Source organism: Denticeps clupeoides, chromosome 2, assembly GCF_900700375.1.
Source record: "Denticeps clupeoides chromosome 2, fDenClu1.1, whole genome shotgun sequence".
Classification (NCBI taxonomy): domain Eukaryota; kingdom Metazoa; phylum Chordata; class Actinopteri; order Clupeiformes; family Denticipitidae; genus Denticeps; species Denticeps clupeoides.
The window spans coordinates 25978659-26005324 of NC_041708.1; the positions used below are offsets into that span (position 1 = coordinate 25978659).

General features: G+C 42.3%; 1 protein-coding gene across 2 annotated transcripts; it reads left to right on the forward strand.

Annotated features, from left to right (window-relative positions):
• The first annotated feature begins 938 nt into the window (after positions 1-938).
• epc1a (enhancer of polycomb homolog 1 (Drosophila) a) lies at positions 939-23709 on the forward strand. 2 transcript variants are annotated; one of them, XM_028970113.1, is made up of 15 exons: positions 939-1237; positions 3515-3592; positions 15023-15182; positions 16693-16838; positions 16941-17147; positions 17324-17472; positions 17899-18052; positions 18156-18314; positions 18415-18504; positions 19492-19640; positions 19727-20058; positions 21006-21106; positions 21211-21355; positions 21453-21813; positions 23241-23709. In XM_028970113.1, exons 3-15 carry the CDS (start codon positions 15083-15085, stop codon positions 23311-23313), a joined length of 2166 nt encoding a protein of 721 aa, XP_028825946.1. In that variant the 5' UTR covers positions 939-1237; positions 3515-3592; positions 15023-15082; the 3' UTR covers positions 23314-23709. The 2 variants fall into 2 exon arrangements, with proteins under 2 accessions (XP_028825946.1, XP_028825945.1); XM_028970112.1 differs by lacking the exons at positions 939-1237; positions 3515-3592 and adding an exon at positions 5246-5696.
• Positions 23710-26666: the final 2957 nt, after the last annotated feature.

A 26666-nucleotide genomic window follows, 5' to 3' on the forward strand; every position in this document is an offset into this window, starting at 1 on the left:
GCTTGCACATACTTGGCCAATAAACACGATTCTGATTCTGATAAGGTAAGGGAAAGGTTAGATTTCTAAATATGGGGGTCAGTTTTTACGTATTTTTAACCATGTAAATATGGTAACACATGTGTACCTTTCTGTATTTAAATGGTTAAAAATATGTACAGTGCTGCAGATCTAGCAATTGCACTGTTGACTGGTGCATCATTATACCTATTGCACCGTAATACCTATGTCATAGTTAGTATCTTAATAACACTGGCAGTCAGAGGTTCCATTTTTATGACAAGATATTCTGTGCAACAGGTCATATTACTGTGTTGCCATGATGGCCCTTTACAATGTGACTAACCTTTGAAGTATAACTCGTTACACAAAAGGACTGTCCAAACTGGGCATTATTTTTTGAATAACCAAGTTCTCGCCACAGACCTGTTTGCATGATTCTTTTCTCGAGATCTGGCAACATTGTCCGCCATGCCGTAAAACCCAGCCAATATTGTTGCCATTACCGCTTATTCCCTGCAAAACTAGGCACACACACACACACACACACACACACACACACACATATATATATATATATATATTACAGGGAAAAAGTAGATCGTAAAAGCTAATTAGTTATCTGGAATATATAGCATTATAACCACTTGTGCAGAATTAAATGAGAAATAACCTCATACGAAGAAGTTACGGTTTACAATAGTTACTATAGTTTTATTTAAATATTTATTTTCTACATAGACAAAGAATGCCTGCTGGCTGTGACTGGCGTATATATTGTTTTATGTTTATAAATTAATCAAAAATCTATTTTAAAAATCAATTCGAACACGAATAATTAATTGCAAGCGACAGTTCCAAAAACAGTCTTGTGGCTGACGTCTCTCTGACACACCCAAATGTATTTTGGAGCATTATTGAAAAGCCAAGTCATTCATTTGTGACCTATCTTTCGCTGAGACGACTGCTTGATTCTCTCGCGAGATCTGGCAACCTCGAGTTAACCCCCAGCAGGAGCGTTTCGCTGGTTTGGTCACTTTTCCTGATCGACGGCTGGTGCCTTTGGTTACTGAGTGTCGCCACACAACGTGGCAGGCGACGTGGACCCCTCTGCTCCCGGGGACGTGCTGGACACAATGGTCGTTCGGGGGGAAGCAGTCAGCTCCGTGTCTTACTGCAGGAGCAGAAGCCTGCCTTCAGCCCAACTGACATCATCATCCTCCCCGTCGGAGAAATGGTCAGTTCTGCTTCTTTTCTTCTACATCTGAACGGTGCGCTGGCGACTTTGGTTCCGTTCTTGCCATGCGGCAGGGCTGCTTGGACCTGTTTGCTGATCTATTGAAGGCATTTTTTTTATATTATTTTTGCTGAAATGCATTCTGCAATATCACATTCCGCCCACGGGCTCGGGTTAAACTGCATTCTTATTTCCCAAATCGTCCTGTTGAGAAGCCCACTATGGCTCCAAACGCGAAGGAACTCCCTCGGGGAGGCCATATTTCTGCACTTCCATGCGTGTCAGCTGAAGGGAAACTTTGGTTTTGGGGGTCCTGGCGGCTTTCCGCGGTGGCGTTCCCCGCCGCTGGAACTTGTGCGACATGGACACGTCGCGCCTTCGTGCCAGATCGGCCGTTTTCATTACTGTTTAAGCGAATCGGGGGGGAGGTGACGTCATATTGTCCGATTTCAGGTGACCCCCCCCCCCCAGACAAAGGTAAATTCAAAGTTGCCCGTCGGACTGATCAATGTGGTGGGTTTTTTTTGGTTGGTTGCTGGCGATTTCATTTCACTTTTCTGCCATTCCTCCATGGCAATGAGCGTTTAAAACCGTCGTGGTCGCGTCTCTTGCTCTCAGATGGCAATGTCGCTTTTGATGGCCAAGGATCTTCTTTAATCTACATGCGACGCTCGGTTGGCCGCAGCCTATTTTTCCTGTGGAGTTTTTCTTTTTTTTTTTTCCCCTCCCTGTTGAACGTTACAGTAACCCGATGGCACTGCAGCTGGCGCCGAAGCAGTGACTGCCAAACAACGCCCCTTAACCCTGATTTAAAAGAGTTGTTAAAATCGCGCTAAAACGCGACCTCGAGCGGATTCTCTCATCGCCGCGTACCAACACTGCTGGTTGCTCTCGGGATTGTGAACAATTAGGTTCCCAGTAGTTGTGGTCTCGAGAAACCGGTTCTTCCGCCGAGCAAAGTAGTCCGCGAACTGCGTGCAAACGCCAGCGTACGGGCGCAGTGATACGGAGTCGCCTGTCACAGGTGTGCGTGGATCGAGTGCAGCGGCGTCAGCCAATCAGCTGTTAGAGCCGCGATCAGGGGCGATCCTGCCGGCCTACTGCGTCTTACCAAGATCACGCAAATTTACGGCTTCTTTTGCCGACCAATCCTGCTGCATTCCCTGGATCTTGACCCCGTTTTAGTAAGATGCTGCGCCTTTCCCGTTCGATAGGCATGACTTTACTGGTTCTGTTGGACCGTCCAAATTCTGCCAGTGCGGAAATAAATCATGCAGACCTTTATTGAGCACCTTCGTCCTCTTTGACTTTTCACATTTCGTCACAATGTCTGGGTACCTGGAACTTAGCTCATCACTGACAAATTGCACCTCTCCATGTTCTGCTGCGAAGCCTAAACACAGCGTCTTTTTGATCTGACTTTGATGACTGTTTTTTTTTTTATTATTTTTACCACACCGTCACATGGACAGCAGCTACCTTTCCTCAACTACATACGCATGTGTGTGCATTACAGGGTTTGTTTGGCACTTACCTGTAAGACCATGTTTAGTAGCAATTCCATTTGTGTTGAGGACTAAATTACTTCTGAGTTAGTCCCCTTTTGACTCCTGTAAGTGAAGATTACATTTACATTTTCTGGCATTTATCAGACGCCCTTATCCAGAGCAATTTAGGGTTAAGTGTCTTGCTCAGGGACACAATGGTAGTAAGTGGGATTTGAACCCGGGTCTTCTGGTTCATAGACGAGTGTGTTACCCACTAGGCTACTACCAAATGTGAAGTTAAAGTGAAGTGATTGTCATTGTGAAATGCTCCAGCACAGCACACTGTGACACAACAAAATGTGTCGTCTGCTTTTAACCCATCACCCTTGGTGAGCAGTGTGTGGGGACGTGTGTGGGGACGGTGCTTCGCTCAGTGGCACCTTGGCGGTTTGGGATTCGAAATGGCAACCTTCTGATTACGGGTCTGTTTCCTTCCTTGTACTTGGACCCTGAAGAAAAGGATCTGAAGAACCTTATTGATGGGAACTGACTTGATTTATTCTTGTAGAGGGCAGCACCAAACACTGACACATTTCTAGTCATAATAATAATAAGTTGAAAACATTTCAGTCCCATTTTAAATGGCTGAAAATGAACTAAACAAATTCTGCCTTTTTTAAAAACTGATGCAGTTGGAAGGACAGGTCGAAAAGTGATTTGCGAATATGATAATTTCCCTTTAAATCCACTACAGCTAACAAGCCTTTTCCTTTTTTACTAAACCTTATAGGCCACCATAGAAGATTTCCTCCTACAAATGGATTAAATAGATTGCCTTTTTCCTGTATCAGCATGAGTCCATGGAAAGGTGAGTCACTCTTAATTGATTTATTGTGTCTGTTTATTGTGGCATTTCAGAATATTTTTTTGGTGGGTGAAGAAGAGAACACTTTCTGTGTGTGCTGTAAATATATAATTACTTATTGCAGGACCCTCTGTGGAGCTTGAACTTCTGTCTGTCTGCCTGCATTGTGCAACATGAGTAATACTCAATGCATATCAAAACCCATACACAACAAACCACATCATATCATCGAAAATCTGTTACATACACAATCATCTCTCAGAACTGTCTACATTTATTGCAAATATGCAAAACACAGGCCTTCATTACTGTTGGTAAACCAAGTGACGGAATTATGTAATTCTGACAGTGGGTCCAGGAACAGAATAAGCAGCTAGAGCAACACAGTTGTCCTCATGAAGTTCTGTACTGTATCACAAGGGGGCGATAGATAATCTTCCATAATGCCGCACTGATCAAGTTGCCCCATTTTTGTATTCATCCAAATCACTTGCCAGAGCACACAGATTACTGAACCTCTGCATGGTCCTTTATTGGTGTATAGATACATACATACTTTATTGATGCTAAAGGGAGATTTATGCATTGTTTAGACATTAATAGAGGTAGCGTACAAGAAAAGTGAGTGCATAAATGTGCACAATTAACCATGTTTTATGTGTACGGAGCTGAATCCGCAGTTAACAGCGTAGTCATAATGAACTAGATTTAACGAAGGACATGAAAAAGTGGTGCATGTAAAAAGCTACTCAAAAACTCACACTTGTCTGCAGTTACTCTGACAAAAACTTATCATCTTTAATTAGATTGGGTTTTAAAAATACAGCTTTCGATTCAGAATCACATTATTCTTGTATGTGTACGTACATGGGATTTTCGGTTCAGAATTGATTCATGCACACATACAGAGTATTCATAAATACCCAAGAAAAAAATCTATTTATATAGAGAGAGGGACTGACATAAGTTGAAGTCGCGCTTTATTGTCATTGCAGCTACATACATGTTAGACAGTACATAGTGAAACCAAACACCGTTTCTCCGGAACCTGGTGTTTAAACAACGTCACATAGCGACGTGAAGTGCACGTGTGCGACACAGACAAACTGGGCTACGTAAAGTGCAAACAGGAGACAGAGGCAGTGCAAGAATAACATTTAACTAAAAACATGTAGACAACAATTCGACAGACATCGCTAAACAGGTGAAATGAATAATAAATGTGCAAAGTAAAAATTGTGCAAACACTGCTGTGCCAAATGGAACGGTGCATTAATAGATATTGATGATTATCTAAAAACCAAGGCCATTATATGCTATGAAATGTGTATTGTGTACTTTTCTGAAAGGGAAGCGATAAATAAAAATGATTAGAGGCATATATGTAATAATATTGTTAATAATTTTATTAATGATAAGTTACTATTATTGAAGTATGACAGCAATAGTAGTAATTTAAGGTGATGATAACCCTTTACCTTGCGCGTTTTAAAACATGTTTCAGCGCCGTTTCTGTATACGTCGTGCTCTCCGTCTCCCCGGCGACGGCAGAATTCGTGGCCGGGCTCCGCGCGCGTTTCCCGGGACGTCTGTTCGGCGGCCACGCGTGGAGCGCTCCCCTCCCCCGGTGCCCCGGAGCCGCGCAGGCGCGCTGCGCCGAGTGGGAATGGCTGGTTGGCGGTCGGGGGTTGGGCCGCTGGAAGCGAGCGCAGCGCTACAGAGTTTTTAATGTCCGCCATGTTGGCCATGGCGTATTGAGCCAGGCGGAGGGAGCGGAGCTACGGGGGAAGGAAAAGCCACCGAGAGAGCGCGACCGACGCCCGGGCCCTCCCGGCTCCGTTCTTCTCGCACCGAACGGGGAACCGAGCGGATTCATCCATGAGAACTCAAACGTGTCTCAGGGCACAGGACGGATACATGCTGCGCGCCGCGTTGTAAGAGAAAAAAAAATAAAATGAGCAAATTGTCTTTTCGGGCGCGGGCGCTGGACGCTACCAAGCCGCTACCCGTCTTCCGCTGCGAGGACCTGCCGGACCTGCACGAGTATGCCTCGATTAACCGGACCGTGCCGCAGATGCCGACGGGGATGGAGAAGGAGGAGGAGACGGTACGTTCGAGGCGCGCACGGGAAAACCGATTTTGTTGCGCCGACATGCCGTTCTCCGGCATTAGGTGCGCCCCTATCTTGCCTGCGTAGGCTTGCACAAAATGGCCGCCATTTCTGTTTTTTCACGGACACGATGATACGCGACGTATTATTCGCCCGGCGTCGAGCCCCGGTGCCCGTGCCGAGGCGTAAAGGCGCCCTTGTGCGATTTCGTGTGCGTTGGGCCGGTTGCATCGGGCAATCGCGCCGAGAATCGGCTTGCGGCGCACAAAGGAGTCACGTGACCCCCTTTCTTCGGCCCGCCATTTTGGTGCGTCTCCGCCCGGGGCTGCGCTTGCGCGGGGTGCTGGCAGGAAATCGCCGCCAGATGGCGCCGATTGGACTCGGCAAGTGACGACAATGTTGATAACTGGCATGTGACGTCACTGGCTATTGTGCGTCATTCTTTTTGTGTTAGGGGGCGTGGCGCTCGTCTCACCGGCCTGTATTCTTGCTCTGTCAGAATATGTTAGCATTGATGTGACTGAATAAAACAGTTGCGTTCTAATGTCGATGTCTGTGTCTCTAGTCTATTTGCTAATTGATGCTAACAGTGCATTGTTAAAATTCAGGAGAAAATCTATGAGAATCTTGGATGAGCTGGAATGTGTAAATTAGAAAAGCTCATTTCAAGGATACAGCAAGTAGCTTAATTCTATTTTTTCCCCCCAAAGTGCACAATTTCATGAATGACACATTCTATAAGGTTCCAGGTCCACTGTAGACCCTCGACCTTCTTTAAATAGGGAAAGGGTTTGAATATTTGCATTATAACATGTGTGAAAGTCTCTTAGTCTTGTTAGGAGTTAAATAAGTTCTTTGCAACTGTTTCTGTAACAGTCTTTGTAGCTACCGTAGACATATAAAGAATGAAATGATCAGTATGTTTTGGAGGAAAAAAAATTATTGCTTTGATAATGTACCGGCTGTGGTGTTATGGCTCATCAGCTGATAGACTGTTTGCCCTGGGGGCCGTGAACCCTTGTCTTGTATGAAAATAATATTGCGTGCCTGCTTAGTGAGATTAATGTCTACCTGCTCTCGGTGTGCTGAGGGGGTTAATCCAGTCCCGGTGCGCGTTAATGGATAGGCATGTCAATTAAACTCGTTATATTGACAGCTGTTGGGCGATCAGGCTTGTCGTAACCGTGGAAATGACCAGAATAATGCCATGTCTATAGCTATTTGTATGCATTATACCTGTTGGTATTACGTATTGGTCTGCAGTTTGTACCTGTGTGTTTTCCCACTTATTGCCTGATATATGCAGTTCCCAGTCAAGCACCTGGCTGTCTGCACAGAGCTCCGCGTGAACTGTCGGCTTCTTTAGTCTCTGAGTCTGGAACAGCAGACGGCACGTGCTTCGGAGCACTTTTGGGAATTCCGCTGATAAGCAGCCAGGTCGGAACACTGCCAACGATCCGCGGTGTATGGGGTAGGAATGGCATTGCTGTGGAGATGAATGGATGGGAAGACTGTCACGAAGGGGTAGACGGAATAGGCTCTTTTGTGTCAACAGTTCGAGAGCGAAGCTGTTTCGCTGTTTGATCGCTGTTGTCATGAGTGCGAGAGTGATTTAGTTTTATGGAGGTCTGACTGAAGCTCTCAGTCAGTTTTTTTGCATGTATGCAGTCCAGCCATTTGTGTCTGCATAATTTGTTGAATCTGGTACAAATTAGGCAATTGGCAAGGATCTCACGATACGATTATATCGCAATATATTGTGATACTAAACATATTGCAATATTCTACAGTTCACTGAAAATGTAAAAACAGAGCTGATATTCAACATGCGGTGTACAATCAGTGTGGCTCATGGAATTTTTGACTAAATTTGTATATTTAAAAAAAAAAAAAATCAATATCTGATATCGATACAATATCAAAATATATTGCTGTATCAGTATTTCACACCCCCTAAGCATCAGACAGATGGAGAGTGGAGGTGTGGGAAAGTGTGTGTGTGTGTGTGTGTGTGTGTGTGTGTGTGTGTGTGTAATATATATGCACACACACACTAGAACCCCAAATCAGAAAAGTTGGGACAGCGTGGAAAATGTGAATTAAAAAAAAAAAAGAAAGAAAGAACACGGTAATTCACAAATATCCCTTAACTTGTATTTAATTGCAGACTGTATAAACACAAAATAATTCATATTTTTTCTTGCCAACATCATTTGATTTGTAAAAATATCCATTCTTGCCATTCAGGCTTGCAACACATTCCAAAAAAAGTTGGGACAGTGCAGCATTTTCCACTTTGTACAGTTCCCCTGTCTTTTAGCAATGCTTAAAATATGTTTAGGCATTGAAGACATCAAGTGACTAAGTGTTGCAGGTGTCAGTTTGTCCCATTCGTCCTGCAAACAACGTTTTAGGTGTGCAACAGTATGGGGTCAAACATTCTCTATAGGAGACAAATCAGGGCTGCAGGCAGGCCAGTCAAGCATGCACACATTCTTCTTACGCAGCCATGCCTGTAACAGCGCAGTATTTGCTGAAATAGGCATGGGCGTCCCTGGAAAAGACGTCGTCCTCCAAAACTGAGATATACTTCTCAGCATTGATGGGGCCATCGCAGAAGTGCAAGTTACCTTTGTTGAAGGCACTGACTAGGGATGCACCAATACTGGTATATGATATCGGCCTCGATACCACATCTTCTAAAGTACTCGTTTAAAGTCCCCTGATACCACGGTCGGAAAAGTTCTGTGTTTCAGCGGCGTGTAAGGGGTTAATCACAGGTGCAGAGTGCCTGCCCCCGTCTCAGAGCGGGGAGAAGGCGAGGCGAGACATGTCAGCCGTGTGGAACTATTTCAAAGTGAATTAAGACGACAAAACAAAGGCGCACGGCAAATTGTGCTCCAGCGAAATTGTCCAGAGGAGGCTCAAAAGGTAGCGCATTTAACACAAGTCATTTAATCAAGCACCTAACATCCCAACACGACAATGAGCACAAAGAGTTTACCCACGCAGAAAACCAGAGAAAATGTCCAGAGACCGTCCACGTGCTGTGAAAATAACCCTGACAATTATCGAGTACATTGTATTGAGTGACCAGCCACTCTCGGAGGTAGAAAATGTGGGATTCCTGCGTCTCCTCCATGTTCTGGGGTCCCAATGATGTCCCAAGCCACCGCTACATGACTGTAATGGAGCTGCCTAACCTACACGACTCCGTGAAAAATCACGTCCACAGCCTACTGCAAGCCTCCCCTGCGTTTAGTTTCACCGTGTTAGCCCCGTGTCGCTAATTAACCTAACTTCCCAGTGGATAGACGAGAGTTACACTGTCTACTTTTTTTTTATAATTAATTATTCTGTAATATGTTGCATACAATATGCTTTTCATTTTAAATAAATGTTCTTAATTCCAAACTAGTCCCTTGTTTTTTTTTTTTTTTTTTTCGATTATATGACTAAAGCAGTTACCTGTAAAATTTAAATCATGTTTTTAATAAGTACTCTGTATCGGTATCGGCAAGTACTGAAATCCAAGTACTCGTACTCGTTTTCCAAAAAAGTGCTATCGGTGCACCCCTAGCACTGACACAACCCCAGACCATGACAGACCCTGGCTTTTTTACTTGTTTCTGGGAACAGTCTGGATGGTCCTTTTCCTCTTTGGTCCGCAGTAGGGCTGCACGATATATCGAAAAATTATCGTTATCACGATAATAGTATACGCGATATCTGTATCGCAAAGAGTTGCAATAAATGAAACTTATGCTGCGTCCGTAATCGCATACTGCATACTATTGTGACGAGACGTTGCCACGAGGTCAGGAAAGAAGAAATCAGCTCAATCATGGGGGTTTCGGAATAACGCTTGTTATTGAACGGAAGCCAGTAGGTGGTGCCAACAGCCAATACCTACTCCTCCGGCTTCCAAATAACAGTCTCTTCTCCTCCAGACCTACAAATTTACGTCCCGGTGTAAAGTTTCTCCCCTTACATTAAATCCCCATAACACACACATCCCGAACCCCAACAGAACACATTTACCCGCAACATGGTTAACTATTTGCAGTCCCCGGGCGCGCCCATCCCGTCGGCGTGTATCCCCGCAAGGCATGCTGGTCCCAACTCATGGCCGACCTCTGCCAACACACGACATATTGTATGTGAAAAACTGTAGTAGGCATTCGATGGACGCTGCACTATCCCTTAAGGCAGCGAGAGAGGCGGCGTCATATTCGAAAAATGGCGGGGAACTGTTCTTTTTAAGTGTAGAATGTAAAAATGTAATTCAAATGTAGTACCTACTCAAGTAGTATGCGATTTCAGACGCAGCATTCATTTTTGTGCCAAGTATTTGTGTGTCCAAATTTGACCAATCAGATGGGCCCTTACTATCTTCATAACCGCCTCCCAAGTAGGTGATATAATGCTATTGGCTAGACCGGGCCATGTAATGTTTACATGTTAATATTAATTTTTATTTATGTGAATGTTGACTATGTTAGTGTTTCCACTACATACCAATTTTTTTGAGGCCTGTACACTTTGTTTAATTGCATTTTCTTATTTCATTTTTGTTTTAATAATATTTTTTATATATATGAAAAAGACAGGCATGGCAAGGAAATATTTTGTTTAAAAGATTCTCTTGTTTTAAGACTCTCTTGATTAGTGTATGATTACATGTAAATAAAAAGTAATCTTTGAAAGCAATTCTTATTGTGTTGGCAGGTCTATAACAGCAAACCAGAAATCATAATATCTGCTGAGTGTTTCACTCAGTCATTCATAATGTTTTGAAGTTTAAATATTTGCAACTTCCTAGACATTTTGTTTCTTTTTAGCCTGAATTAGATTTAATTAGATCAGATGAATATATATTACATGTTTGTTTTAGAATGATCATTACATATATAAATGATTTTTTTTTTTTTTTTTAATATCTAATAATAATCATTTTGAAAAGTATTTCTCTAGGGAAATGTTATATTGCAAGAAATATCACATTTTTTCCCCAATATCGTGCAGCCCTAGTCCGCAGCACACGGCATCCATTTCTATCAAAAATGTTAAAATTTGTCTGAGAACAATACATGTTTCCACTGCACAATGGACCAAATGGATGCCCATAAGCCCAGACGGCGCTTCTGGACACTATTTAGGGCTTCTTTTTGGCGCAGTACAGTTTTAGCTGGCATTTCCCAATGTAACTACGTACTGTAGTGCTTGAGGGTGACGTCCTGAGCCCACGCAGTTTTATCACTTATTGATGAATGGCGGTTTTTAATGCAGTGCCGTCTGAGGGCTCTGAGATCACGGCCATTCAGTTTAGGTTTGTGCCCTTGGCCTTTGCGCACGGTAATTTCTCCAGATTCACTGATTCTTTTAACTATGTTTTGCACTGTAGAGGGAGGAATGCCCAAATCTCTTCCTATCTTCCTATCTACACATGTTTCTTCATCATTTCAAAGATTTTTGCCCGCACTTGCTGGCAAACTGGCGATCCTCTGCCCATCTTTGCTCCTAAAGGAGTAGGTCCTTCTTCGATGCTGCTTTTGTACCGAATCATGATTGCAATCTGTTAACATCACCAGTTTCAAATCACATCATTATTTAGTTATTATACCTCATTTTGGAATGTGTTGCAAGCCTGAATAGCAAGAATGGATGTTTATTTAAAAATCAAATTGTTTTCCAACAAAAACCTTGAATTATCTTATGTTCATACTGTCTTCAATGGAATAAAAGTTACGGGAAATTTGTGAATTTATTTATTTATTTATTTAAAAAATTTCCACCCGGTCCCAACGTTTTCTGATTTGAGGTTGTATATACAAGTAAGCCTTCATCTGTTAACATAATTACATGTGCAATTATATCATATATTCATAAACTCATTCAAATTCAGAGTTGGTCTTGAAACGTATGAGTTTTGTCTACCACTTCCTGATGCAGGGCATGTTACCATCTTGAATAAGCATTTTTAATAATAGTACATCCCGCTAGTCCAAATTCTTTTGCCGTTGTGCCCGCACTTGCTGTGAGTCAATTTGCATATGCGCGTCCTCTCTGAGGACGAGACATTACGAGTGTTGAGTCTGGGGTAGAGGCGGTCCCGGTTTAATTTGAGCGTGACCTTCTGTGCTAATTAAATGGTAATCTGCGGGTGCAGTGTTCTCCCTGCGGGTGCAGCCTGCGTAGAGGTGTCTGTTCAATCCAGGGTGGTGTGAGGATCCATGGTGTTGATAACTGGATTTGTGTGTGTGTGTGTGTGTGTGTGTGTGCTCTAGGGTTTGCACACTTTAACCCGTGTAAGTGCACCCTGCCCCGTACAGGGCACTGGAGTGTTAATTACCTTTTTAAATTAGGTAGCCTGGGGCATGAATGCATCGCATGGTGTTGTGCAGGTGTGTGTGTGTGTGTGTGTGAATACACTTTTACACAAAAACACACAATTCTTTTATTACCAGTACCTGAATAGCCTAAATGTTTTGGTGGCTGAGGCTAAAATGACTATAAAGCTAGAATTAAATTCAATAAAAGTTATTTACCATTGTCGTCATGATTGTCACAGTATTTGCACATTCACTTGCGGTTTTCCACACAACTGAGCATGTCAATCCACATACGTTACGAACTCTGGACTGGACTGAACGAAATGTTGTGACCATTGAATACACTGCTTGAAACAATGACACAGCAAATGCACACTATAATAAAAAGAACAAATCAAATAATGACGCGTGTGACCGTTTCCACGGCGTTTGGAGGGCACTGCTGTATCTAGTCTCTGACGTGATAGTGGATAAAAATAATTAGTCTTAATAATCATTGGTGTGAGTGTGTGATATATATATATATATATATATATACACACACATATGTCTGTAATGCAATGCTTGTAACCATACTGACCGTTTGTATTTACAGTAGCCATTTGTTGCAATTATCTGCTTAATGAGGTGCATTGCAGTAAAAAGCTTGTTAGTTTTATTACATGGTCCAGGCCAATTACGAGAAGCTTTTTATTCTCGCATGGTTATGTTTTTATTCCTGACTCGGTGGGGAATGATCAGTCAGATCAAAGTTGAAGGTGAGAAAATATTCCTCCTCACTTTTTTCCCCACTTATGTTGGGTTTTTGGGTCACGTCATTCACTTCAGTTGAAGTTTGCAGCCCATATCGGCTTCAGACTCAGAAGGTGTGCAGAGATGAATTCCTGACATTTTTGTGCCATAATCCCTGCATGTTTGAGCTGGTGTTCATCTTGAAGGTACCTTGCAATGTGAGAACCCAATAAATAAAGCAATACCGACTTGTTTTTAAATCCCGTTTCTCTTCTCTGACTTGCAGGTCAGATTTCCATAAGGTCAGACTGTGTCTCGAATAAGCAGCTCCACTGCCTCAAACTTTTCTATAATTTCTGTTTTGCCAGCAGGAACTCTTAATTATGCGGGGGTGTTCCATACTGACCATGTTTTTCTGGGGCATAAATGCATATAGAGAGTTATATATACATCTCAAACATCTAGTCACGGTTGTTCCACATCTCAGTTGGTTAGGCCGATGCCCACTGTCAGTTACCAGCAGAAAGCAGCTGGCATGTGGGGTGTTCCTGTTTATACTGTTCGATACAAGACCAGAAAGAAATGTCTGAACTGAGTCCTCTGATCCTTTGATCCTGGGGCCTTTTGTCACACTGTGTGAGTCAGTGTTGAGTGTGGCATAATGAAATGTGGATGTTAATGGTTTTATTCAAAATTATCTGGTACTAACGTATATGCAGTATCCAGAGTTAAGAAAATGCAGCTTGTTGAAACATGCTTCACTACTTCACTGTGTAAAAATATGAAGTTTTTTTTACATTTTCAATTGCCATGCAATCAAAATTAGTATTAATAATCATTCATATATATATATGTGTGTGTGTGTGTGTGTGTGTGTGTGTGTGTGTGTGTGTGTGTGTGTGTGTGTGTGTGTGTGTGTGTGTGTGTGTGTGAGATATATTTAAAATGTCTCAACTTTCTGTTTATTATCAGGCAGAGACTCTGAAGTCAATTCAGTTTTTATTAAGTAATATTGTTTCATACCTTTAGAAACTTTAGTCACTTTGGAATTAGTTATTTTGTCATTAAAAACTGCCCTCCAAACGCCGTGGAAACGGTCACACGTGTCATTATTCGATTTGTTCCTCTACTTTTGATTATAGCGAAATAAACATAAAGTTGGTGTCATAAAAATGTATTGACACGTGAAATTATAATGAAGTACTTATTTCCTGTAAGACTGCGCAAAAAAAAATGTATTCAAAATTTACAACTACTAGCGCAGGTCTATAGTATCTTTACATAGTGAACATCGTTTCTTCACAGACTGCATCGTGGAATCTGGTCACTGCAGCCCACAACACATGTTACAGCCTCTCAGACGTGTCTGTGCCGAATCCTGACCACTTGCCTGATCAGTTCTGCACATGCGTGTGCATTTGCAATGTTTAGGCTCGGCTCGCTGGAACACATGTCCTCAGAAAATTACGGAATTAGACTCTTTAGTGCTAAGTTTAGAGCGGAATTACACACGTTCTTACAAAAGAGATGTCTACTTTGTTAAGAATTCATATCAGAACCAGAGAAAAGAAGCAAACTGTCGCGAACAGTGATTTAAATGTGATTTGTTATATTGTAGGTTATATTACCCACCTACTCACATCGTTTTTAGGTGAAATAAATATGTTTACAATGGAAAATATGGAATTTAGAAGAATTAAAATGGGGTGGAAAAACAGAATGTAGGCACAATATAAACCTAATATCATGTACCTGATCGGGGATTATTTTAATCTGCCTTGGGTCTGCATAGAGGAAGAAACACTGTCGTTCAAGTTAAACTTTTCATGATTGACATAAGTTTAGTTTAACAATATTTTGGCACATTTCACTTTTTGTTTTTTTTGTTTTTCCCCACATTTGCACACAAATTTCAACTAAACGCTGATTGGGGTAACCATAGAGTTGAATACATGTGAACGTTTAACCTCAATTACCATTAAAGAAACACAAAATATTCTCAGAACAGCATCAGAAAATTTCCTGACTTATTAGTAATTGATTTTTAGTGTTGTGCATTTTTATTTGCTTCTTGTTTGTACATTAGTGTGTATAGTTTTTAACTTTTTCCATTTGTGGTGTTCTTGTCTTTATGGTGCAACAGTCAATGCACAATAGCTGTGTTGGAGAACAAGTGAACAGCTCGGTCTCCCACTGTTCTGACCCACTTGAGCATTGAGCACTGACCTCTGTGCTTTTGTGTGTGTGCATTGGTTACAGGAGCACCATCTCCAGCGGGCCATCTCAGCGCAGCAGGTGTTTGGAGAGAAGCGGGAGAACATGGTTATTCCCGTCCCTCAGGCTGAGAGCAACATCACCTACTATGAGTCTCTCTACCCCGGGGACTTCAAGATGCCAAAGCAGCTGATTCACTTGCAGCGTGAGTACGACAGCTGGGGGTCCTGTGTGTGTGTGTGTGTGTGTGTGTGTGTGTGTGTGTGTGTGTGTGTGTGTGTGAGAGAAAGATGTAGTGTAGGAGAGTGGTGGGAGTGGAGTCTGCATCTGTAATGCCTCTGCCTTCTCTAGTGGTGTGTATGACGACGCAGCACATCTACAATTTTCTTCATGTTTACCTTCTGGTTCTGTCACATTTGTAGACTGCTTGGAGTGACTATTACTGTGTTTACTATGAGTATTATTTAGGACTGAAGTAGTCTGCTTCCCAATCTGCATGTTTTTTGTGCTTGTATTGGACCATGAGCATTGGCATTCAAGATGAAATAATAGAATTTTAGTGCAGTACTCAGCCTGTTTAGGACTCCCACCTGGCAACCATATCTTTTGTTCTTAACTCATTTACATTTACAGCATTTATCAGACGCCCTTATCCAGAGCAACTTACAATCAGTAGTTACAGGGACAGTCCCCCCTCTGGAGATACTTAGGGTTAAGTGTCTTGCTCAGGGACACAATGGTACTAAGTGGGATTTGAACCTGGGTCTTCTGGTTCATAGGCGAGCGTGTTACCCACTAGGCTTCTACCACCCCATAACTCATGCTAACATTAGGGATGTTGCGGCCACATTGAAAGGCTCAGTGAGGTGTTCAGAATATCTTTCTTTGACATTTTGGTGCCCCCTGCTGGTCGTGAATCAGGCTCCACATGAATGACCTACTAAGGCCGAAATATACTTGCTACATACATATATGTGCGTATGTACGGAAGTACAGCCACGCTCCGTATCCTGCATTTTTTTTGCATCGGTACTTGTGCACATACTCAAAAATTAAAGGAGTTTTACGGATGGAATTTTATAGGGGCATTGTTGCGAGATATGCACTCAAGAGATGGCTATATTAAGATACAGGCCTTCATTCATTCATTAATTTGATTTGCAGCCTCGGCACTTACTCCTTACGATGCACAGTACGGACACAAGTATATAAACACAAACGTTAACAACACAACTGTGTATGGATACGCATATGTAGCTTACAGCAAGTATACTTCTGGCTTTAGAGCAAATCTGTTCATCTGTATCATTGGGACTTGGGGAATCATGCTTCTGTAGAATTGATATGGATTTTGATCTGACTCAAATAGACTAGAGACTCTTGATTGTTTAAAAAAAAAAATGCAAGAAATGTTCGGAACCATAACTGCGTGTCTCTTCTGTTTTGCACTAAAAATAACTGAACATGATCAGAAATTATAACAAAACCAGATGCAGATGCTTTCAGGTGCACCCTATTTTCATCTTAGTCTTTTCAGAACTGGTACTGTTTTTTGTTTTGTTTTGTAAAGATCTTTTAATCTGATCTTTAATTTATAATTGATAGTGAGCCACAAGTTGGTGGATTTTGTGTCATCAACAGAGAGGTGACATGCTTTGTGATCCTAAAAGCCTAGATTCATTTTTTATGTCATTTTCTTCTTGTCTCCCTTGCAGCGTTCAGCTTGGACGCAGAGCAGCCAGATTATGACATGGACTCTGAGGATGAGGCATTCGCTGTGAAGCTGCAGAAGCGGATGGAGATGGGAGAGCTGCAGTTTGAGATCATGATAGAACGCCTGGAGAAGGGCAGTGGGCAACAGGTGTGTGTGTGTGTTTTTTTTTTTTTGGTTTTTTTTTTTGTGTGTGTCCACACATGCACAGTGGATAGTTGAACATATAAAATGTTCCATCTTCCCCTTTAGCTGGTGACTCTGCAGGAAGCAAAGCTCCTGCTGAAGGAGGATGACGAGCTCATACAGGAAGTGTTTGAGTACTGGAGCAGGAAGAGGCGGAGCAGTAAGAGTGGCACGCTCATACCGACTGTCAGACAGGAAAAGCGGGATGGCTCCAGCACCAACGACCCCTATGTGGCCTTCAGACGCCGCACAGAGAAGATGCAGACCAGAAAGGTGAGTACTGCTCTGCTTGTAGCACCTTCTACTGTCTCTGAGTGGAAACAGGCTTTTCTTTTTTTCAGTTTTTTCTTTATCAAAGCTGGAGTACCACAGTTTGAGAACTGTGGTATTTGAGGTAGAATGGGAAGAATGAGTCCTCATCACTGATTCTTGGGTTTTTGTGTGTCTAGAACCGTAAGAACGATGAAGTGTCTTATGAAAAGATGCTGAAGCTGAGAAGAGACCTGAGCCGAGCCGTCACCATCCTGGAGATGATCAAGAGACGAGAGAAGAGCAAGAGAGAGCTGCTGCACCTCACATTGGAGATAGTGGAGAAGAGGTGTGTGACTGTTAAAATCAAATTTATGCCTCAGTCAGATATGAGCTGCCAGGCAGGTTTTTGGGAAAAGGGGGCGGCCTTCCTTAGTGTTTTTGTCAATGAAAAATATGATTAAATAACGTCACAATTGCGTAAGTGACTTCATTTGTACAACCGGGTAGTAGATACATTAAACACAAATATATATAATGACGCTATTAAACAATAATGTCTATGTTATTGTTTAGTCAACAATATTAAACATTACTCCAATGTTTAATATTGTGTGGTATTGGAGAAAAAGAATGTTTGTTTATTTCTTCCCCTGTAATTGCATAATCATGAAGAATTCCTGAATTACTATTTCACTTATTAATAGTGTTGCCAGAACCATGCAAAAAAAAAAAAAAAAATACTGTATAATTAAGTTTTCCCCTTCTCCATCAGGAACACTGTGCCAGACTTTGGCAGTGATGTCATGGCAGAGGTTCTGGCCCAGAGAGCGCTTGTGAAACCCCTGTACACGTTACCCATATTGCCTCTGTCCAGCAGCAACCAGATGCGTCACCACGATCACCTCGAGTTTAAAGACTACAAGAAGGTCGGTCTGCGCGCAGTCTGTGTTTTATTCAGTGATTTATGCATTACCACACACACAAACAGGCCTTGTTAAAAAATGAACCCATCTCGCTTGTATCACGCAGCCAGAGAAGACAGAGGTGGTTCGTACCAAGAGGAAATATGAGAAGAAGCAGAAGGTCCCACCACTATCAGCCCCTCAGCACCAAGGACCCACCCTCTTCAACCCCAAAGACCTCAACCAGTATGACTTCCCGAGCTCTGATGACGAGACGTACACGCAGGTATGACAGTGCTCACCTTCACTGGTAACAGACGTACGCTGCATTGTACTGTTTTCAGTGACTAAAAAGAAGCGTGTGGGCTTTTATTAATTATTTTTAGATTCATTCTGGGTCTTCTGAGGCTGAGGAGGAGAACGACCCGGATGGGGTTTTTGCTTTCAGGAGAAAGGCTGGCTGTGTGTACCATGCTGTAAGTACATACACACACCCAGTCAGTCAACACACCATGCTCACTGTACTAATGTGACCCTCCATGGCAACTCTGAAACATTTCTCCTAAATTAAATGCTGACTGAGGATGTGTATTTATGCCACACAAACCTTATAATGCTTACTTATGTCCTTTTACGTGAGACAATAAGGACATTCATTTAAAAGTTCGGCATGGATGATTGCATTCAGACGTTTATGCCAGATTTAAATAAATAAATATCAGGTTCTGCCAATGACTTGACGCTAGATCTGAGAGGTGCAGCTTTCACTTTCATCCACACCAACAATAGGCCCAGAAGCCAATCAGAAATAGAGAAGGGGCGGGACTTGGAGCTAGACTGCTAAATTCTGCACTTGCCGGCAGACGTGTTCTGAGAGTGGAAGTCCTCCTTATTTTATTTTCTCTGATATTACTGAACCAGGAATGGCCTTGTAAGGAAGGAATGTTCCTACATTGTGTTTATTTACATTTTTTCTTCAAAATCAAACAAATCAAGCTTTCAATCTCACGTGTGCTTACCAGTAGGGCATGGAAAAAAGTTTAGGCTCAGGAATTTTTCACTATCACCCTTGAGTACATCCACCAAAGGCACTTCAGTGTCCAAATTATCAAGCACTACGATGACAGGAGGATTTCTAACAATTAATTTACAGGGTTCCTATTGTCATTATCTTGGAAAGAGAATGAGCAAGACACTTGGCTGTCTGTACTGATTGTATACCATGTGAATGTATAACGAAGTACATAGTTCCAATAAGACTGCGTTAGAAACTGGTTTCTAGATTTACAACATTTTAAAACGTCCTTACTTCTAAACTACTGGCTATGCTGCGCTCACGTTTTTCAGTGGTACTGTTTTGTCCACACAAACATTATGCTGTTAACTTCAGAGCAGATGTCTGTCTGCCTTTTTAGCGTTTAATTTTGCTCACACCCTTTTTTTTTGTTTCTTTCCTGTCCCAGGCACGACTTAGTGGGAGTGGTGGCTGGCCATGGAGCAGTCCTGATGAAGGCGGGTCATGTGACCAGCGCTACCGTTTCTCACTCATGTCTCTCAGCAAGCCATGGCGCTGTCTGGGGTTGGCAAGGCGCCGCTTTGGCCGGGGAGGCCGGTGAGTTCTGACCCCTTTCTCTGATGATCCTTTTCTCCCTCAATGCAAACTTAGATTTATTTTTCTCTCTCTTTCTCTCTCTCTAGCGTTGTAGTTGATCGAGCTCAATCAGACCTGGACAGTATGTTCCACAGCCTGGAATCTGGATCGACGTCTGGAATGGATGTCTCTCCCCTCTACCCTTCCAGTATCTCAGACTCACTCTCACGCTCGCCCCCGCCCGCCCCCTCCTCTTCCTCGGATCTGAGGCAGGTTCTGCTGAATATCAGGTCGTGCAGATGGAGACACTTTCTGCCACGCCGACCATTCACCACCCAATCAGGGGAGGGCTTATCATTGTCACGGCGACCGCTCAGGGGTGTAGGCCGAGGTGGGGTGTCCACCCCATCCACCCAGGCACGAGGCACTCCTACAGTGGGTAAGTATGCAGAATAAAGACTAAATGACCAGATGTTTCCAGGGATATTTTCTTATAAAATGTCACAGTAGATCTTAGCAGTGTAAACAGTATGCGATATATATTTGGACAACGGGAGAGATTATAATGACCTAGCGCAGAAATATTGAAATCACATTGGCAAAACCATGCCTACTTGCAGCATAATACATTCTTTTTGGGAAATTGACGAGCACAGAGGGCACTTCAGAGCAGTTTATTTAAAAAGCGGTGCAACAGTTGGTCCTGTATTTGACAGACATTTACAGATCTTCACTGTATTTTCTCTCACTCATTAAACAAAATTTTTTAATACAATTTAATACTAATACTATAGGTTTGGGTTAGGCTTAAGCTTCTATTTTGAATCATATCAATAGTGTATAAATTCACAGACATGCATAACATTTCTAGCATTGTGTTTGAGTAAGAAAAAATACAGCAAAGTTTTATAAATGTCTGTCAAATACAGGACCAATTGCGAACGTACTGAGATCATGCCCTTTATGGGAGACATGTTTAAATGTTATAATATTTTTGCACAATAAATATTGTGTTCACAGCTACCTTGAAATATATATATATATAACGTTTATTATACTACTTCCTACTGCAGTGCTATAGACATTTTATAATCAAATTACATACCATAATATATACAGTCTACTGTCTATGGTTCAATTTATATCGCAATATGAATTATATGCTATAACGCACAGCCCTTTGCTACAATGCATATCTGCCCAGAATGCGGAATAAGGCATCTGTGCTTAATGCCCAGAGCTTAATTACAGTGTCTCTTTGGTCCAGCACTTCTCCACTAATAATAAAAGAGATTATCATATCTGAAGAGACCCCAGTTTATGGACACATCTGGTGATGGGTGAAAATCTACACCATTAACATGTTTGTGGATGTTCTTTGTTTAGTGGTCACAGCAGAACAGTACCAGCAACATCAAGAGCAGTTGGTTCTCATGCAGAAACAGCTACTGGAGCAGGAGGCCAGCCAGACCTCCAACAATGCACAGGTACACTGTGTGTATGAGAATGAGAGAGTTATCGTTGTATTTTGGACTTTATAAAGGTGTTTAGTGTGGTCTCATGGTCTCTTCTACCCTGCACCTCTGTCTAGGCTCTGTTGTCTCAGACTCTGGACTCAGTTAGTGCTCAGTTTGCCGCATCTGCTCTTGTGATGTCTGACCAACTGCTGAACCTAAAGGTCAAAGAGGAGGGGAACCAAGGAGGAGGCGGTGTCAACGGCATAGTGCAGACTTCAGGTGTGTTGGACAAATATGTTCTTCAAATGTCAGTACAAATTCAGACTTTATTTTGTATGTTTCCCTCATGGCTGTTTTGGTTATCATTCTTTTCCAGGCGTGTATAAGGGCTTAATCCTCCCCTCTACCACCAGCTCTTTGTCAACAACCATGGTGTCGACATCTGTGGTCCCTCCCACCATCTTGTCAACCACTAGTATAACAGCCCCTGTTTCTGGACACACCCCAAACGCCCACCTCTCTTTGAGTAACCACGGAAGCGCTGCTAACTCCACACCCCCTGTTCTGATTGGAAACAACCTGCGCTTGAGCGTCCCTGCCTCACCAATAACTGGTCTGAACGCGCGACATTTACCCAGGAGCCTTGGTGCCATGACCGCTTCTGCCCTGAAACTGAACAACAGCTGTCAGATTGCAAAGGTCACCACGGGGTCGAACAGCATGGACCTGGTGCCCAGGTGAGAGTGCAAACTCGCATACAGTGCATGATTTTTTTTTCCTCCATTTTATTATGTTCCAGCCTTATTCAGAAATGGGTGAAATTAATTTTCTTCCGACATCTCCACACACGCACACAATGACAATGTGAAACAATGTGAAACAAATAGGAAAATGTGAGAGAGCACATGTACATAAGTATTCACAGCCTTTGCCATGAATCTCAAAATTGAGCTCACGTGCCTCCTGGTTGCCCTGATCATCCTTGAGATGATTCTGCAGCTTAATTGAACACCACCTCCACATTTGATTGGACCTGATTTGGAAAGGCAAACACCTGTCAATGTAGGGTCCCACAGTTAACAGTTTATGTCAGAGCACAAACCAAGCATGAAGTCAAAGGAATTGTCTGTAGACCTCCGAGACAGGATTGTCTCCAGGCACAAATCTGGGGAAGGTTGCAGAAAAGTGCATTATGCTTTGAAGGTCTTAATGACTTAAAAGACGTTCCAGGACCACCAGCTCTTCCTAGAGCTGGCAGTCCACCTAAACTGAGCATTCGGGGAGAAGGTCCTTAGTCAGGGAAGTGACCAAGAAACCCGATGGTCACTTTGTTAGAGCTGTGGACAGAGGAGTTGTCCTTCTAGAAGGACAACTATCTCTGCAGCACTCCACTAGTCAGACCTGTAAGGTAGAGTGGCCAGTCGGAAGCCTCTCCTTAGTAAAGGATACATGGCAGCCCACATGGAGTTTGCCAAAATGCACCTAAAGGACTCTCAGTACATGGAAAAACAAAATTCTCTTGTCTGATGAGACAAATCTTTGGTGTGAATGCCAGACGTCACGTTTGGAGGAAACCAGGCCAGTACCATTTCTACAATGAAGGACTGTGGTGATGACAGTATCATGCTGTCCAGATGTTTTTCAGCTGCAGGAACTGGGAGACTAGTCAGGATAGAGGTAAAATGGATGAAAGTCTACTCCAGAGCGCTCTTGAAGTCAGACTGGGGCTGAATTATGCCACTTCCCGGCTGGAGTGGCCCAGCCAGAGCCCAGGCTAAAAAAAAAAAAGAGATCTTAAAAAGGTGCTGCAAAGAGGAATGGGCAAAACTGGTGTGCCAAGCTGGTAGCATCACATTGTGACACATTAACATGCAACCAAAATTAACTAAGCATTGAAGCAGCATAGAGAGAGAGATTGGTGGGGGTTTTTTTCGTGTAAATAAAATTGCAATCTTTTTCATTTTGGTTAATTCCAGGGATAAAATTATTTCCAGTGTTTAAATGGATTATATGGATTATTTCCTGTCTATCTATTAATTTTATTCATTTGTTTATTTTCAAGCATTCACGTTATGTTCCCCGCCCTGTCAAATACACACATTTTTCTGCATTCTATCGAATTATATGAATATAAGAGTGAAAAAAAGTTTATTCTTCTTCTCAGGGAGAACCACGAGCAGGAAAAGTCTGGCCTGAACAGTCTTGCGGAGACCACAGTGGCTATGGAGGTGACGTAGTGCAAGAAGGGGGACGTGGCTTCACACCTGCCTGTACATCATTGGGTGCTGTGCACCAGTCACATCCGGGGATGCAAAGGGACGCAGCGTTTTCACGGCAGCTGCTGGGATTCGACAGCAAGTCTCATCACTCATGATTGTTCTTTCATTTTGACACCTTTTTTTTTTTTTTTTTTTTTTTTTTCCCTTTCTTTCTTGTACCACCGCTTCTTTTTTCTAAATGCATAAACTTTTGTTACTGTTTAAGCGGAAATGACATCTGTAAATGAAGAATATGAGAATTATTCTGTGTACAGTAACTACATATTTGTAACCCTCCCCCATGTATATAGGTTACTTGAAATGGAACTGTTCATTTGTGATGTTTTGCACTTGGGAATCAAAAAAAAAAAAAAAGAAAGTGAATGAATGGACGAGGAGAAATGTTAACCGCACCGCACATGCTGGGAAACCCAGCTGTTTTACTTATTTATTGTCATGTTTACAGCTTTCTCTTTTGGGTTTGCTCTTTTTTTTCTGTATTTTTATATTTTGTACACTGTATTTTATTTTGTACACTCATTGTTTCCTTCGCTGTAGTCGGTGTGTGTTAGTTGTAGCGTTGTGAATGTTTACTGGAACCGCGGTTCTGTGTGGATCATGCTGATTCCAGTAATAACATCAACAGTTCTTCAGGAGGGGGGATGGTTGGGTTTTTTGGAAGGGGGGCGGGGGGGGGGTAGGTTGGGTCAGGACTTTTTATCTTACCATTTGACCTCCCAAACAAATGAGCTGCAGAGTGAAGTCTCTCCAGAAGCTTCTACAGCTTCTGAACTATTAAGCACTATATGTGATTTTTTTTTTTTTTTTTTTTTTTTTGGTTAAGTTACAAGTACTGCTGCTTTTTATTACTTTTGGTCCCTAGTTTTTTTTTTTTTTTTTCATGCTGAGGAATTCCATTTTTTATTTGTCCTGTTATCTATATACAAACCAGAGTTATTTTTGTATCATTTTTTTTTAATATTCTTTAAAAAACTATTTTTTGTGGTAATGTGATGGTGACAGACTTCACTCTTTGAGGGCTTGTTTTGGGCGAAGGTGGAGTGAAGCCAGTTGCTGCAGGTCTTGTGGTTTATCATTAAGTTTCTCACAGATGCTGTGGGGGAGGTGTCTTATTATTTAAAAAAGAAAAAGAAATTACTACAGAACAAAATGATGACCTGAGCACCACAGAGAAGGCATCATCTCCCCTCTGCTGCTCTTCGGCCTCCTCTTCCTCCTCGCCTAGCGAACCCGCTCATCTTCAGCAGGCTCCAGGCCTCAGACCACAAGCTAAGGAGGCTTCCTGTGGGAACAAATCTTTAGTCTCTTCTGTGAAGAGTTGGGCGCGCCGACAAAGGCAGCGATCGTTACAGCCAGACCACCGGCAAGACTGTCCTCAACCCCTCTCCAGGGTCAACTGGAGATGAGGGGGAGGGAAAAAAAAGATTTAAATACAATTCTAAAAGCTAAAAAAAAAATAAGAATACAAATGGATTTATGGGTTTAAAAAAAAAATAAAAAAAGAATAAATGTGACTTGAATCAGATAATAAAGCCCAGTTCAATATACATGAAACTGCTTGTGGTGTCATTTGTTACAGGGGAGGTCTGAAGGAATAAAAATACATAAAACATTCATAATGCCAGTAAAATGTAATTTAGAATGAAGCCATGTCATTTTTCTGAAGCAATTTCTGAAATCCACTTTTTATATCACAGAAGAAGTCAAGTGATTGTCACATGTGATACACAGCAGCTCAGCACACAGTGCACACAGTGAAATTTGTCCTCTGCATTTAACCCATCACCCTGAGTGAGCAGTGGGCATCCATGACAGGCACCCGGCTAGCGGTGTGTGGGGACGGTGCTTTGCTCAGTGGCACCTTGGCAGATCGGGATTCGAACCGGCAACCTTGTGGCAAATGCATGTGGCAAATAAATCAGATGAATCTTGAGTGGCTTTGCGTTAGATGGCTTGTTAGGAAACCGTTTGGACCCCTGCTCAAAAATGGCCAACCAGCAAGATATTTTGTAATGTTTGGTATATTTTGACATGTTGTTTTGGTATCGTAATAAACGTATCACTTTTACATTACCATCAGAATCAGGTGAACAATCAGCATGTACGTCACTGGGGCAGTAAAAAATTGGTCCGCTTTAAATAATGTAATTGCAGACAAAACAAACTAGAGGACAATATCTGCCCATGTACCTGTCTGCTCATTTAGTACCTTTGGAATTATTGGAATTTATTTTGTTTAAGAATATTTATTTTGGCAAATTACAGGGGTGTGCCGCATGTATATGTTGTTATGCCCAGAATTGCCCTCAGTATCGGAGACTTTTGGGTAGAATGTCACAACAACTGAAGAGCGCCTGTGCTGCTTGGGTTGGTTACTTCACTGCAGCAAAAATCACCTCAGAGCTGTTTTGGATGTTATCAGCCGGTTTGTCTCTAAATTCTGTTATTGTTTAATCTGCTATGTCGAGTGGGTCGTCCAGTCAGATTCGTGGACTGATGTGTCTGGGGTGAATATTGTTATGAATTTTATTTAATTTTTGAAATGGCTTAGTTGGATAATCCAATATGCCAATCCTTTGCCATCTGAACACCTTCATGGAAATAGTGAGTTCGGAACTGCAGACATTAAATTGTACACTCTATCTGATTAGGATTTGTTGGTGGACAACAGGGTGACCCTGAACTGTACCTGGTCGGTTATATTCAGTACAAACAACACTCAGGTTCCAGCCTCTTCATGTAAATCATATCAGTTCTTTAGTACATTCCAATTGAAGCAGTGTAATCCAGAATCCCTCAGATTAATATTCTCCACGTTTTAGGACCTGATGGCCTCAAGATAAGACAGCGTATGTACCATCACCCCCGAGCATCTGAAGAGGGACCAGGCTGCTTTCCATGGAATGGGATATTAGCATGCTGCCGTGTTCTGGGGGCAGGACTTGAGTGGCTCGTCTGAAGGTCATCATTCAATCTAGGTAGCATAGCTGATTATAGCCCTGGAGTGATGTCATATTGCCCCGTAACAACAGCCATTCCCTGACAACGCATGTCACACACTAATTAATAACAGGCTTTTCATTAAAGTCTCAGTTCAAGAATGGCTCATTTGATCCCCCATTTTAATTAGCAGTATGCCTAGTTCATTAATATGCGCCGTTGAATCATGCAGCCTTTGTGTTTTTAAGATGTAAGGAGATCCAAGAGCGATTTTCAGAAAACTGCTTATAAGGGAGCTTCTAGATTGTGCTGAGCTGGGTGAGGGGAATTGGCTCAGCCGTCTATGATGTGCATGTTAGTTTATGAGAAAT

Coding starts and splice junctions, on each gene's coding strand:
- epc1a (XM_028970112.1), top strand. CDS start 5,544: ATGAGCAAATTGTCTTTTCGGGCGCGGGCGCTGGACGCTACCAAGCCG. Junction 18,053..18,155: donor AGTTTAAAGACTACAAGAAG/GTCGGTCTGCGC, acceptor TGTATCACGCAG/CCAGAGAAGACAGAGGTGGT. Junction 19,641..19,726: donor CGCTTTGGCCGGGGAGGCCG/GTGAGTTCTGAC, acceptor CTCTCTCTCTAG/CGTTGTAGTTGATCGAGCTC.